This window comes from Sceloporus occidentalis, unplaced genomic scaffold (assembly GCF_023333645.1).
Source record: "Sceloporus occidentalis isolate IW3139 unplaced genomic scaffold, rSceOcc1.0.p SCAF_2, whole genome shotgun sequence".
In the NCBI taxonomy this organism is placed as follows: domain Eukaryota; kingdom Metazoa; phylum Chordata; class Lepidosauria; order Squamata; family Phrynosomatidae; genus Sceloporus; species Sceloporus occidentalis.
This window is the reverse complement of record NW_028316982.1, coordinates 205,024,436-205,040,710: the sequence shown is the minus strand read 5'-3', so window position 1 is coordinate 205,040,710 and position 16,275 is coordinate 205,024,436. Positions and strand designations below refer to the sequence as shown.

The following is a 16,275-nucleotide window of genomic DNA, read 5'->3' as shown; positions in this document are numbered from 1 at the left end:
GTGTTTGACATTTCTATAACTCAGATGATAGAATGGAAGGCATGCTTATTAAATTTACATATGACACCAAATTGGAGGTGGGGTAGGGTGGGGTAACTAATATCCCAGAGGACAGGATTAGAATTCAAAATGGCTTTGACACATTGACGATCTGGTCCAAAACTAACAAAATAAATTTCAACAGGGATAAATGTAAGGTTCTACATCTAGGGAGGAAAAGAACATATACTGGATGGATGATACTTGGCTTGAAAGCAGTACATGTAAAAAGGATCTAGGATAGACCACAAGGCAAACATGACAAAGATGAGTATGCATCAATAGGAATGTAGTGTCCAAATCAAGGAAAGTAGTAGTCCCACTCTATTCTGCTTTAGTCAAACCGCACCAGGAATATTGTGTCCAATCCTGGACACCAGAGTTCAAGAAGGATATTGACAAAATAAAATGTGTTGAGAGAAGGGAGACCAAGGTGATCAAAGGTTTAGAAATCAAGCCTTATGAAGAATGGCTTACAGAGTTGGGTATGCTTATCCTGGAGATGACTCAGAAGTGTCACAATAGCTATCTCATGCAGAAAATTGGGCAAGCTTAACTTCTGCATCTCCAGAGACTAGAGCACAAAACCAATTGATTCAAATTATAAGAAAAGAGATTCCATTTTAAGATTAGTAAGAACTTATTTATTGTAGGAACTATTTGAAAATGAAATGGACCTCCTTAGAAAGTGGTGGACTTTGGAGGTGTAATAAGGAGACCTTGGTCTGGTGAATTTATCATTAGCTCAAATAGAGGAGCAGTCTCTAGTCCTGTGTATACGAAGGTTGCCAAGGCTCATCCACATTTAGGATTTTAAGGCTCCAATGCTGGTAACAGAGGGGGGTGGACTTCAGAAATCTTTAAACAGAGGTTGGATGGGCATCTTTCAGGAATGTTCTGTGTTACATTTAAAACAAGCCATCATTCTAAAAACAAAGCAACATTCAACCATAGTTTAAGACATTCACTTACTTTCGTTAACCATGGTAAAACTGAACTATGGCTAATCAAAACAAGTCAATGTCCTAAATTATGGTTTTAAATTATCTTGTTTTAGTAACCATTGTTTGTTTTGGTTTAAATGTAACACTGAGTTGTGTTAAGAAAAAAAGAACACTTCCAAACTCATTTACATGCCTGCACTAGAGGATGGGGGAGTATATCAATCCAAGGCTTGCAGAGGTTTTTCCTTGTAATACTAAAGCATGTAAATACTGCTAAGGAGTTCCTGAAACAAACCAGTAAGGAGAAAAGTTCTTACATTCAATCCTTGGGTGAACATGGCTTTATTGCATACTGCCGGAATGGTTGTTACCATCACCATAGAAAGTAATCTAGGAAGTGGAATGAACTCCGTGGTTTTAAAAGCATTGGAAATTTCTGGCTGAGCCTCATAGATCTGAAAATTTAGAAGGAAAAAAAACCACAAAGGTTGAACGGTACTAATGAGATTATGACCCTATAACTAATTCAACTGGACACATACTGATAACAATAAACATCTAAAGGTCCAGTTCTACATGAAAGAAAGAAACTGGAAGTAAGAAGGGAGGCAGCAAATGTTCTTAAGTTGTTGTTTGTTTGTTTTTATTGTTTTTACCTTTTACCTTTTATTTTTATTAATTTAATCACAAGCCACTTTTGGAGCCCATTTTGACCGGAACAGTGCATCCATTACAAACTAATCAATAATTTGGGTCAATAGTGTCTGTACAGCATCTATAATCAAAAGTTACTGCTATAATCAAGATGCTGCTAAAATGTTTAAAGACAAGGAGAAACATAAAGGAAGAGAAAATATTCTTCTAAAGCCTTTTTAAAAACTGCCAGACCCCTACTGAACTGTGGGAATCTTTCTCTGATAAACTGCATTCTCACTTGCTCTTTTCCCCACCAAGTCTACCTAAAGATTTAAACCTCTTTGTCAAATAAGATAAATTTTTATTAAGTGACTAGTCTAGACCTCATCTCCACCCAAACATTTTCTGAGACTGTAAAGGTATATTCTGTATACTCTCATAACCTCTGATAATCAAATGAAAGCGAGTAATACAATCTGCTAATACTGCCCCTGAACTCATCAGCAGCATTCAGATGTCTTCCTTTCATATTGTTTTTTTAAAAAGCATTTAATCTACCAAAAGCTACCTTCACATTTTTAATGAAACAATAACTAAACTCTCATTTATCTTCTCTCTTCGTAAAAAAAATCTCAAGTTAATACAACACTGTGTATTAATATTTCTTTTAAAATGTTTCACAGCAAAGATATGAGTTGCTCCTCTTTAGCAATCAAGGTGACAAGTCTAGAATAGAAGAGATGAATGAACAAGGCAGGATATGTACCAACATTCACCTAATACAGTTAAAATAAAATACACCAGAAGCACATATTCTACAACTATCACTAGCAACACCTACTACTAGGTCAGTTCATACCAGCTAGATAATCATAAACTCAAAGACCTACCAGTCACATAACTGTTTATTTAGCAGCCTACACAGGGTATTTCTGGTGCAGATTGCAATGGAAGAATTCAGCAAACAGAGAAAGATATGCCTATATTGTCCACTATTTAATCACATGTTTTAAGGTAATACTATACTCTTTCTGGAGCGATCAGAGTCGATAACAACACTTCAGCACAGGAAAAAGGTACAAGACAAATGTAGGCTCCCTTTTCTGCCACTAGTAAGCAGCATTGTATCTAATCTGTGCTATCTGTATCTGACTGTAGTTGTCTTCTGGGAGCTACAAGTTACACTCTTTGAAGACAGGTGTAGAGAGGGGAAAACTGTTCGGATAAATGCAACATGGTCTGGTTAATTTACTTGCATGAAAATAAGGTGTGAGAAAAGCAAGAGAGCCCAAAGGGTCTTACTCAGTTGACAGTGAGTGATGCCTTAACATGCTCTTATCTGAACATACTTTACTACACCTCACCAAAATTTAGCTGTAGAGTAAATTTGAGTAAACCTAAAACTTGCAGTTGTTGTCTGACTGCTGCAGTCCAATGACCACTGCAGGGTCACCAATTCTTGATGCAGAGGGAAAAGTGCAAAGGATCACGTGAAGGAACTTATTATAAATTACTAGGATCTTAATAACAGCAGAAATGTTGGTAGCGGTCCCTTCCATATACAAAAAGTGTATTTTATGTAGTATTCTTACCTTTCTCAGTAATTTCATGTTGTCCATCCATGCTGATTTTAGTCTAGGAACAAAAGAATACTGAGACTCCTTAAAGTATCTGTTCAGTAAATCTGGGCACACTTTAAAAATGTTCACCATAAGATCAGCAACCATCTCATCCTCCACAGCAGTCTTTAGACTCAAGAGAAAGCGCAGAAGCACCAGGTTCCCTCCTCTATAAAGGTAGATTTTGAAAGAAAAATCACTACATCTGATAGTTTACTGTCATAATTCAAATACTATTGGTGCCTGGGATCTACTGCAGTTACATACAATAGAATGAACTCAACTGCTAGGATTTTTTACTTTTGAAGATCAGACTCCATTAGTTTTGCACACTACTTTTCAAAATTTCCTGTTTCAAAAGAAGGTTGTTATGAACCATCCAAACTGAAATTTGACAAGCAAATGCCTAAATAATGGGTGGGAATTGTGCAGCCCTTCTGATGTTGTTGGGACTGCAGCTCCCAGTAGCACAGCTAGTGATAATGAATGGTGGGAATTGCAGTCCAGCAGCATCAGCAGGGATGCACTATCCCCACCCAATTGTTAGTCCCAATGAAAGTGAATCAGTGGAATACTGACTTTCAAAGTTCCCCTTGATTTGATCAGCATACTGTAGTTGGGTTTAACAACTGGATACAGATTGAAGTTCAAAGTTTCCTTGGGTGCATGCAGCCAGTTATGCCGTATTTCAATTTTAAAAAATGACATATTCTGCTCAGAGTATCTTTTAAAAGGTGGTTTACAGAGAGAGAATCTAAAAACAGTTGGCAAGAGCCTTTATTTATACACAGATTAATTCTTATTTCATTCCATTTGCAAGAAAGATATCAGTTTCAAACCTGACCCAGGAGGGGGTGACAAGTCCAGATACTGTACAAATTTTGCATAACAAGACATCCTCAAAGATTCCAAACACTTTGAAGTCAAACGAAATCAAGGTTAGGGTTATTTTTACTTAACTTTCCATCTTATATACTATTTTAAGCTTCTCTCTATAAACAAGTGGGCATATAAGATTATTCATAAGGCAAGACACTTATAGCAGTTAAGGGCACTTATAAACTTTTTTTATGTTTCTTCTTTGTAAAGAGGAATCATTATTTCTCAGACGGATGCTGCCTGCCCACACAGAATCATACAATTGTAGAACTGGAAGGGATACTAACCCCAGCTCACTGCCAATCAGGAAATCTAAAGCATCCTTGACAGATGGACATCAAAAAACATCTAAAATATCTAATGAAGGAGGGTCCCTTGGAGATTTGTAAAGCAAAATTGGATAGGGACCTGTCAGTATAATTCTCCCCACCTACTGCAACTACCAAAAAACTATCTTGCTAATTCAGCTTAGCAACACTGGGGAGCAATATACCCCACCAAACACAAGAACACATAGAAACAAGAGCAAATTGAGGATGGATGAATGTTTCATTGTACTGCAGCCAAGATCTAGCTTAGCATTTGTCTCATTTAAGGGCAAAGGGGTGTTAATTTTTCCACCATCAAACTTTTCATACACACACACACACACACACACACACACACAGACGTATATATCAAGAATGCATGTTCTATTTTTAACTACATTTCCCTTTACAATGGTAAAAGTGAACTCATGGTAAAGATGCTACTATTGTTCACCATATACATAACATCTTACATGATTACAATAGTTTGCATAGGATATTTTATTAAATATGTCAGTCTGAGATGATCTATCAATACGACAGAAAGCAAACATCATCAGAAAGGGTTACTGACAAACTCATACTATGGTGAAAGTCACAGGCACAGAGAGAAAAAAGTGTAAAGAGATATCATGAAAAACATCAATTCAATGTCTCAGATATCCTACATAGATCATAGATCTCCTGCAATTATTGCCTACATTTTAGGGCCTAAAATGTAGAAGAAACAAAATTATCAGTTCCCCAACAGCCTTAGCTGAAAACTAAAGGAGACATGATAAGCTGCAATAAGCAGCTATTTTTTTTTACTCTACAGTGAGTACAGATGTACCCCATAATCAAGATCAGGATGTTCACATGGGCTGGTTTGGGCGGGGGATAACATTTCTCTCCCTTGCAATTCCAATCTACCTCAATCCCATCTCATCTTAGAAAAGAACTATGACAAGGAAACCCAACATTTTCAAAGATTCTTTAGCTAAGCAGGCTATCACTTGCTTACTGTAAGTCACATGGAAAATATGGCTCAACTAATATATATTTAAATATGTGTTTAATATACTGTATTTTCCAGCGTATTAGACGACTGGGCATATAAGACAACCCCCAACTTTTTGCCGGCTCCCCAGGCAAAGACTGCCTTGCATGCAGGCAGCGCCCTGGCCTACTATAGTTAAGGGGGCCTGGTGCGCACATGCACTGGCTTCAGGGGGCCTCTGAAGGCCTGGAAGGTGGGAGGAGGCCGGCAAAGAATATGCCGGGCCTCAGGGCTCTCCTGGAGGCTCCATTTTGCTCCCTCACAACGAGAGAAGAAGCCCCACCTCTGGGCAATGGCTCTCCACGACTGCGAGGGAGGCAGAACTTGGTGCCTGAGAAGAAAGCACGCCTGGTCCTTCCCCGCCAGGCCTGCTCTTCCTCTTCTCCTCTCCCTCCACAGCCGTCCCTGTTTCTGCTTCAGCCTCTGCCCAAATGGCCACTCCCTCACTCCTGCCTGCGGGATCGCAGCCGCAAGCCCGATTCCTCGGTCCAGATCCCATTCTTCGCCACCCCACTCCATGCAAGCCAGCTCTCAAACGGCACCACTTCTGCCCTCAACTCCTTTCCAGCTTCTTCTGCTTCCTCTAAGGGCTCCTCCTTTGGAGGCCTGGGAAGGCGGGAAGCAGGCCGGGCTTAACCCGGCGTATAAGACAACCCCCAACTTTTAAGCAGATTTTTCAGGGCTAAAAAGTTGTCTTATACACCAGAAAATAAGGTATGTTTAAATCAAACCAAAAAGTCTCATACTCTTAGGAAACAAGCAGAATACTCTTACTGGTGTTCTGTCCTTTCCTTGCTATGGAATACACACTTGCCAAAAAGCTGAGGGAATGAAGAAAAAATTGCATTGGGAAGACAGTTGAGAAGCTGCCAATCCCAATGTTTTGAGGGTTGGGCCAAAGTTTAGAAAAGTTACTTTTCAAATTACAATTCCACAATCCTCAAGCTAGCATGGAAATAAAGTTCAAAACATTCACTTTTCTAAGTTCTGGAGCTGTGCTTGTAGATGGCAACACGTTGTGAAAACCTTACTACACTACCCCTTCCTCTCTGTATGGAGGACATCATTCATAGAAGACATAAGGCAGTGAAAGATAAGATTTTGCTCTGAACCTAAACAAAGCTGAAAATAAAAGCAATGAGGAACAGTAGAAAAGAAAAAGAAGACTTTAAGTACCAGATAATTTGAATACCTTCCAGATGTGCCAAGACTTGGATCATAAAAATTAATGCCATGCTTCAGAGAGCAGCAGAGATCCATTAAAAAATTATGAACCAGCTCTCTCACTAGCACTTTTCCTGCCTCTTCAGGATCCTGGGAAGCCTGCACAGAGTACAAAATTTAGAGAGGAGATGATGTTGTTAAAATATTTATAGCTGATCTTTATCCAGAGATCTCAAGGCAGTGTACAATAAAAATAATCTAACAAATTTAAACCAGGTTGAGTATTTTAAAAAATGATTTTTAAAAGATAAAACATATTAAACAATTAACAGATTAAAACACAGGGTTAAAACATTCAAATAGTTTAAAATGAATTATAGCTATGTACGTGAGTTTGCTAAAACCAATTAACTCTCCAAACCTTTCACAAACAACCATGTTTTCACTTGGTACTTAAACAACAGCAATAACGGCACCAATTGGGCATCCAAGAGGAGGGTGTTCCATAACTGGGGTGCCAAAACAGAGAAGGTCCTTATCTGGATGTTAGTGCTTAATTGTTCAGTACATTCATAGGTCAGTGGTAGAGCACATGCTTTGGAGTCAGAAGGCCCCAGATCCTATTCCTGGCATTTCCAGTTTTTTTTTTTAAAAAAATGAGATACCCCTGCCTCAAAATACTGGAATCCCAGTGTATCAGGACTGATATCAGACAATTCCCATATCCCTAATGGAGAAACAGAAGACCCACACAAAGCCCTTGCTAGATAAAATGCAAATGGACCCAATGCAAAGCCTTTGCACTTAGGAGTCATGGCATGACCAATGGAGCCCTAAGACTGTATTGTACCTGGGAGTACAATAAAAGAGATGCCAGATACATATTTCATCGTAGTCAGAGGAACAAGCATGTGTCATGAAAACACTCCTCTTAAGTGCAAGGAGACTGTTTTTGAAAGAAAGCAGGAGAGAACTTGCTCAGCTCCTTTTGTATTCACAATGGCATTTGGTCTTAATGCTTAAATATGGACAACCACTTATATTAAGCAAAACCAGACACCATCTCCCTGAAAATGGCACCAATTACAACCACACCTTCTACCAATTTGCAATTTATCATGTGAGGCTGGGCCTGAATGGTATTTGTTTTTGTTTTGTTTTTTCTTCTTGGACTAATAGACAGGGACAACTCTGCCCAATTCATCAGGACAGGAAAAAAGAAAAAAGGAAAAGGAAAGGAATTGTTATACCTTGACATCTTCAGTTTCAACATCAGTGATTCCATTCCAGCGATAAAGTGTAGCAATGTGATTCAATACGTCTGCAGTAAAAAAACGAACTTTCTGGGTCTTAGTGATATTTTTATTTTGAACCACCTAGAAATAACACAACATACATTCTTAAATTTCAAAAGTAACACAGATAAAAATGCAGATTTTTAAAATTTGTTCTTGTCCTTCTCTGCCAACAAAGCAAAACAGAAATTCTGCAAGATCTGAAGTTACACTTTAGGGCTAGCTACAATAGGCACTTTTTAATCATTAAAAGCGCAATACCAAATGTATTTTACTGATGGTCTGCACAGATTCCTTTGTTCAAGAATAGTCCTTAGAAGTTCATTAACAATGGTTCCCAGAAAGGTGAAACTGTCTTCCTGGTTTCTAAATACAGTGGTCCCTCCACATTCTCTAGGCTGTGGAGTGAAGGCCCCCGTGAATGTAGAAAACCTGCAAATAAAAACACTATTCTTTTTATCTAAGAAAAAACCTCTCTAGGAACTCTATGATCAACATCTGCCAGAACTTGATCATAGGACCATGCTGGAGGACCTACAAATGTTTAGAGAAGTGTTTTCTCTAGGAACTTCTAGGTTCTCTAGCACAACTCTATGGTCAATCTCTGGAAAGTTGTGCTGGAGGACCTACAAATTCCTAGAGAGAACATATTAATCAGAATTGCAAATAAACAAATCCACAAAAGTCAAAGCGGAGGGACAACTGTACTGTGGAGGGACAACTGTACTGCCATTTTTATTGCCATTTTATATTTTTTCCAGAATGTTTGCTACTTAGAATATAGATGGGCACTGCTGGCAGAAACTACATTACAAGACAAATATGGAGATTAAGATTCACATTCTTCCATTTTTAAACTGCTGGAACAATTTACTACACAACAGACTATGGGCCTATGCAGACTTGCAGTAAGCACTGGCTTGGGGGTGGTGTTGGGGCACGGTGTTGGATGATGCATGTCCCAGTGCCACCCCCAAGCCGGTGTCACGACACCCACCTGTTTGCCAGGCGGCACTACAATGCTCCTTTCGTGCAATGTTCAGATGCTGCACACCAAAAGAAGCACCAAAATGTGTTGCCACGGTGGCAAAGGAGTGCCATTTTGCTATTTCTTTTTGGGGCCGAAAAACGCTGGATCAGAGCTAGACGTGCGGTTGCTGCAGCCCTGATCAAGTGCTCAAAGGGGTGGCAGCAAGCCGCTCTATTGGGCCTGTCTGTTTCATCCCTAATACAGCTATGCCTCTAGAAAACCAGTTCTTCAGAAGTCTTAAAGGGAGGCCATATATACAGGAATTTACTTTCAAACACACCATAAACAATTACATCTAATGCTTTCATGATTCTGTATCCTCACTATGCAAAGGATATTTATATATTATATTTAAAACAGCTTAAAAACTGGTTTGCAGCATTAGTGTCTAAAGCAAATTCTAAGTTCCAGCATTTAAAGTATTTTATGATCAGTCAATCCACAGTAGAAATGCTGACAAGCACTAAACTGCAGCAAAACATCAAGCAATTGGTAACTAGATATTCCTTGAAAAACCACAACAAAACTATTTTCAGCACAGAAAGAAAATATTAAGAATAAAGCCATTTCAAGGGTGTACCTTAGATGCCAATGTGGAAAGCAGAAGACTAACTGTAGAAATTCTATCTTCCTTTAATCCACTTCTAAAAATATCTGGAATAAAATCTATAACCCATTTGAAAATGTTATAATTATAAATGGAAAACAATAAAGCATTTTAAAAATGACAAAAGTTTCATTGAACATTATCACTATTGTATTAGAATATGTTGTATTCTACAAGGGGAACCAAAGGTGAATACCATCAAAATAAAAAATAATATTACAAATTGATTTCATGATTAATTGCACTAATATGCCTATAACTAGTGGAGAAGGACCTTTAGTGCTACAGGATAGGCTCTAATCCAGCCTACTCTAACCTGGCATTGTCCAAAATGGATTATAATGCCCATTACCCTGATATAAAATGGACAATGGGTGAAATAATGGGAGCTTTAGTTCCAAATACATGGAGTGAATCAGGACAGGGAAAGAGCTCTCATCCTAAGAACCACTCTCATGCAGTCCCTCGTTTTTCCCCATTAAACCAAGGCATCGGCAAAGGCTTCTTGAATTCTTCTTTTCCAGAATCAGCATCAGAGTGCTTCCTTCATTGTACAGTGTAGCCACATATAGTACTCCAAAACACACGTGAGTGTTCTTTAATCCTTGCCTCTTCCCCTCTCTTGCCATGTAAATAGTAACATAAACTTCACAAGGCTTCACAAAGTTCTCCTATGATCTGTTTTACCCAAAAAAACCACAGGCAAATGAATGTGTGCAGCTCCCTCCCAAAGCCTCTATCAGTGATTTTAGAAACCCTCAATGTCCCAAATATGAAAAATCCCAGGAAAAATAAAAATAAAAAATACCTTTTAACTCCAGAACTTGCACAAGGATTGTGTTATCACCAGCAATCAAAAAAGAAAGAGCATATTGGATGTATGCCATACGGACATCAGGTTTGCCCTAAACAAATGTTGGGACAGTGAGCAACTCACAACTGTTTTAAAATGCAATCCTAAATATATCAAAAGCATGTTTACATTTTAAAAATACACAGTTCACAGCAATCCATTAACCTACAGCATTATTCATATAATGAATTGCCACAATTGTGAATGCTCTCCCAAATCTGCTTTACCAGGCAGCTGTGGATTTGGCAAAGGAAGTTTGTTTGGCTAGTGATCAGGACACGAGGATGATGCTACCACCTACCTCCCATCAGTCAGCAAGGATGTAACATTATTATTATTATAGTCCCACTTTCCCCCCAAAATGAGGACTCAAAGCAGCTAAAAAGGATGAGCCTTATTGCAAGTCCTTGTCACAGCCTCGCTGGCTTGTGGGATGAGAAATGGAAAAGTCCTTACTGCCAGTTGAATGTCCTATCCAGCTACTGTCTGCTACAGCAGGTTTGCAGGGGTCAGGCCAGAAGATGCTACAATGGGCCCTTGGTATCTGCTGGAGTTTGGTTTCAGGATCCCCTGCAGATAACAAAATCCATGGATGCTGAAGCTCCATTAAATACAGTGGCACTGTGAAATGGCATCCTTTACATAAAATGGCAAATCAAGGTTTGCTTTTAGGAATTTATAAGTTTAAAAATATTTAAAAGCCATGGATGCTTGAATTCGTGGATAAGAAATCTGTGGATATGCAAGGCTGACTACTTATTTACACATATATAACTAAGTAAACAATGTAGCATTCCAGCCTATGCTTATTTGCAAAAGAATCCACATTAAAACAATCAAAGAAACATGCATATCTCAGTGCCCCCCCCAACATCAGTATTTCACTTAACAGTGCCAAAAACAATCTGTATCTGTAAGGACCTTTGGGATGCAGACAAAACACAAAGAATATAAATGTCTGGTTTGTTATTCCAAACGTATATTTGACATTAGAGAAAACCATCATCACTTTACAGAATTGCAGATTTTTTCTTACCTTATAATCTCTTTTCTTTACTAAACTAGGTAAAAATTTATTATTGAAATCAAAATGGGCGTAGACATCCCTTGCAGCATCTGGCCCCTGTGTGACCATTGCCGACAGCAAGGTGAGGCACAGACGAGACATTCTATACAAATAAAGGAGGAAAGAAGACATTGTTTAAACAATGCATAGGCAAACAAACCAATAAGAAATTAAAAACTGAGACCTGACGTTTATGAAATTAAAGGATGTCACTTTCAGCTAAATCAACAATGGAAGAATATATATATATATATATATATATATATATATACACATACACGGCTCCCTCCTTGATGGCCTTCCGACGGCAGGTGAAGACCTACCTGTTCAAACAGGCATTTAAGGAATTGCTATAAGGACAGGCTGGGATGTTGGACCAGTTTAAAAATTCTTTTTAATGTATGTTATTTATTTATTTTTTAAATGTTTTCAATTGTACTGTTTTTTAATGCTGTGAAGCCTCTCTGAGTCCCAGTCTGGGAAAAAGAGCGGGATATAAATAAATAAACATGGAGGGAAGACACATTATGGGTATTCTTGCTTTCAGAATAATGACTGAAAATTGTAGATGATGTATTTTATATAAAACAATTTTTCCAGGTTAATCTTCCATTCAATTCTGGTTTCCAATAGTGGTTTCAATGCTGCTACTGTGAAACAGCCTGTCACTGAGTCAAATTTGTGGTTGCTGTTAAAGATGACAGCCTAAATCCAATCTCGAGGGCAGCTAACAACAACAATAAAGTCAACACTTGTATAAAGCTCACTATTTTAATTGAACTACTCTAGTTGGGACTAACAACTTGATTTAGGCCAGGCTTTGCAAATGAACTGGCACAGTGAACACTTTGCACCCCCACACCCTTTGACAGGCCACAAAGCATGACTTCAAGAAACCAGAAGTGACATCCTGTCACTTCCAGCTTTATTTTCAGTTGATAATCTGCCATTTTGTCCATGATTTTTTGAGCTGGAGGCACTAAAACTACCCAAACAGATGCATTTTAAATCCATACTGCAGGTATTTGAGTTAGTTTGGATTACTCTCCCCTATCCCAAAAATAAAATTGGCAATGCATTCTCCATTTCTGACCTAGGCCAGGACATTTGCAGCTATTAACTTGCACATCAAAAGCTTACACATGAGAAATGTGCTGCTATTTTTCCAGGTTTTTTGAATATGCATTAGTACTCCAAAAATGTCATAAAATAAGATAGCAGAAACAAATAGAAGTGGAGAAAGACCAGAGCAAATTAAATGGCTATTAACTGAACAGAATCTGGAGGTCAACAGTGTCTGATCTCTGCTCAAAGCAGGATCTGACTAAAGGATGGACAGCAACCCTGAAAGATGGCCATTCTAAATCAAATATAGGGCCTGAACAGACAGGCCAAAATAAAGCTGCTTCGGGTCACTTTGGAGGTATGCTATTTAAATAATGCATGCCTCCTAAGAGGCTGAAAGCCACGCCAAAGCTGCGCTCCAGTCCTTAGGACTGGAGCATGGCTTTGGTGCAACTTCCGGCCTCTTAGGACACATGCATCATTTAAACAGCATACCTCCAAAGTGACTTGAAGTAGCTTTATTTTGGCCTGTCTGTTCGGCCCCATACTTTCTGTGCTCTTCTAAGATCACTGCTAAGGTCTCAGCAAGTATGACCACAGCTAATGGAGATGTTATTTTACAAGGTTACCAGGGGAAATCTGTTTCAGATTATTCACCATAGACTGTGCCTTTGGCTTACAGCAGACTTACCGATGTCCTTCAGAATACAGAGCAGCATAAATTAATCTCATGTAGCTATTGATCAACTTCTTTACGATGTTCATCCCCACAACATGAAAATGCGCCAGATCACTTGCTGTTCGCAGCAAAATCATCTGTAGAGCTTGAAAGATTAGAAGCATCTGCAACATTCAAATATTTGGGTTTATTATTTTTGAGTTAAGAATAGAATAAGCAAAAAATGTTACTTCAACAAATTGGGTCATCATCCTAAATAAAATATATTACCTTGCAACAACAAAGAAAGTTGCAACAATGCAGCAATACATAGATTCTGTCCCCCTGCTATACACTTTCAATCAAGATATAGATGATTACATCAACATATGGAAATAAAAGCTCCTGTATTATAATTGTGTTCAGGATAGAACTTTGGACTGCAACCACATGAAATCCTAATTCAACTCTTCACAGACTAGAGCTTTCAGGTATTATTGTGGGAAACCTAAAACTGACTGACAACCATTTCATTTGACACTTTCACCTCTGATTGAGCTGAATGTCAGTCATACAATTGCTTTTTCAAAAATGATCTTCTTTTTACATCCTTCCAACTGACAAAATATTTGTGAAACAGAGGCCCATGACAGGGGGAAAAAAAGGCTCATCACATCTGGTCTAGAAATAAAGGAAACCTATACTGCACAGGTGGTGAGTAAATCTTGTAATTAGGTACAAAAAAATCCCTTGATAGGTAAGCCAGCAGCTTTTTCTCTTACTGTCTGTCTCCTTTCAACAGACAACACATGAAGGGCTGTATGTAACTTAATACAGTGGTCCCTTGGTTTATGTGGGGATCCATCCCCCCCTCCCGCATAAGCCAAAAAACACATAAGCTTGAATCCCATTTGATTGAATGGGGCTGGTGGTGCAGGAGAGCGCACACCATTCACTCTCCCTTCGTGCCTTACACAGGTTCTTAATGCAAACAATGTACCAGTATTCTAACTTAGCTCTTCTTCTTTCTTTTATAAAAACAAATCAATACTTGTTATCTGAATACGGTGCCCAGTGACTATAGAATCCAAAATTCAACAAGCAAAATACTGACCTCGCTTTCAGGACGTCTTTCACCATCCAGAAGTTTTAAAATTTCTGCACACTCAACAGAAACTTTTATGTATCCTTCTACAACGTCATATTGCTCTTCTGATGGTAAGGATTTAGCAGAGGATATGAATGTTTCTAAACCTACAAGAACAATTTTTCTTCATTTAAATTTTCATATTAATAAATTAAAAGGTTCTTTTTTAATGTGCTGATTCACAGGTGACTCCCAGTGTAAAGACTATCTATCTATTCATGGTTGAACTGGGATTTGAACTGTGTTTTGTATAGGGCCAAATGACGGTACCAACATCCCTACTGGTGACATTAATACTGTATCAATGCAATCTCTGGAAAATATTACGTGGACAGAACAGAAACACAAATTAACATAGAAACGTCACAAAGGGCAAAGTAGATTTGATACTGTGTAATTATATAGGAACAACATGTATGCATGTCAAACAATGTGCCAGTACAGTATCTAAGTAAATACAGAAGAACTAATTATACGGAATGTATTATTAAGTAATTCATTAAATATGTAGGTAATCTTAGGTCCAAAACACATGGCAGAAATAATCCAGTTTGAGACCACTTTAACTGCTGTGCCTCAGTGCTAGGATATCCTGGGAATTGTAGTTTATTGTGGCACCAGAGCTCTCTGACGGAGAAGGCTCAATGTCTCACAAAACTACAGTTCCCAGAATTCCCTAGCACTGAACCAGGGCAGTTAAAGCAGTTTCAAAGTGGATTATTTCTGCAGTGTGTTTTGGACCTTAGTAACTTTCTGGCCCACTCCAACCATCTCTTTCTTTTCAATATGATACATAAAGCAGGCGTGCTCCATCTGACTCTCCTGGCCTCTCTTTCTGATCCATGGACACACTCACAGACATCTCACCCACAAGCTCCCATCTCCCAAAAGGAGAGAGGCTGGGATAGACCTGCAGCATTTGGAGTGCTCCTCAAACCCCATTTCCCCCATTTTTGAATGTCGAAACCAGTCCCCTTTTTCACATCATTCTCTGAAAGAGGGACGGGGATGGAGACAATATTTTCATCTCACAAACTGGCGGGACAACTACACAATTTTCGCACCCAACACTGAGCGGTACTGAGTCTCCCTCATCTAGAAATCCAAAATATTCCAACCCCCCCCCCCCCCACATCTTTTTCATGAGTGGAGGATGGTTTCTGATGGCTCCGTGCACATAAGCTATGGTCCAAAACACGCTGCAGAAATAATCCAGTTTGACACCGCTTTAACTGCCCTTTGGCTCAGGGCTAGAGAATTCTGTCAATTGTAGTTTTTGAGACATTTATAGCCTTCTCTGCCAGAGAGCTCTGGCGCCACAATAAACTACAATTCCCAGGCTTCCATAGCACTGAGTCAAAGTGGTCTCAAACTTACCTTTCTGCTTCACAAAATCGTTTAGCACAGTGGTCCCCAAACTGTGCCCTTTAGTAAGAGATTTTTTGGACTTCAGCTCCCAGAATCCCCGACTATTGGCAGACATGGCTGAGGCTTCTGGGAGCTGAAGTCCAATATCTCTTATTAAAGGGCACAGCTTGGAGACCGCTGCATAGTCTCCATATATAGTGATACAGTGCTCCCCAAACGGTGCCCTTTAAGAGATTTTGGACTTCATTTCCCAGAAGCCTCAGCCATGTCGGCCAATAGCCAGGGATTCTGGGAGCTGAAGTCCTAAATCCTTTATTAAGGGCACAGCTTGGGGACCACTGCATAGTCTCCATATCACTATATAGGCTGGCGGCCCAAGGGAGAGCGGGAGTCCCCTCACCCTCCATGGCGGCGCTGGGGTCCCGGAGCAAGGCCTTGAGCCGGGCGCCGGTGAGCTCCTCCGCCGCGGGGCCCCGGGGTCTCTTCGCCGACGAGGGCTGAGCCTTGGCCGAAGCCATGCTTTTGCGCTTGGCGCCCATTGCAAAGGGACAACCACGC

General features: G+C 39.3%; 1 protein-coding gene across 1 annotated transcript in view; it reads right to left on the bottom strand.

The window, feature by feature from the left end:
- URB1 (URB1 ribosome biogenesis factor) overlaps positions 1-16,275 on the bottom strand; it is a 90,972-nt gene extending 74,697 nt beyond the window's left edge. The window contains exons 1-10 of the mRNA XM_089512100.1: positions 16,118-16,275; positions 14,317-14,456; positions 13,236-13,387; positions 11,450-11,582; positions 10,369-10,465; positions 9,534-9,619; positions 7,879-8,004; positions 6,657-6,787; positions 3,212-3,407; positions 1,301-1,438 (exon numbers count right to left, since the gene is read on the bottom strand). Of these exons, the coding sequence (XP_089368226.1) occupies positions 1,301-1,438; positions 3,212-3,407; positions 6,657-6,787; positions 7,879-8,004; positions 9,534-9,619; positions 10,369-10,465; positions 11,450-11,582; positions 13,236-13,387; positions 14,317-14,456; positions 16,118-16,256 (1,338 nt within the window). The 5' untranslated portion in view covers positions 16,257-16,275. The remainder of the gene's footprint in view (positions 1-1,300; positions 1,439-3,211; positions 3,408-6,656; positions 6,788-7,878; positions 8,005-9,533; positions 9,620-10,368; positions 10,466-11,449; positions 11,583-13,235; positions 13,388-14,316; positions 14,457-16,117) is intronic.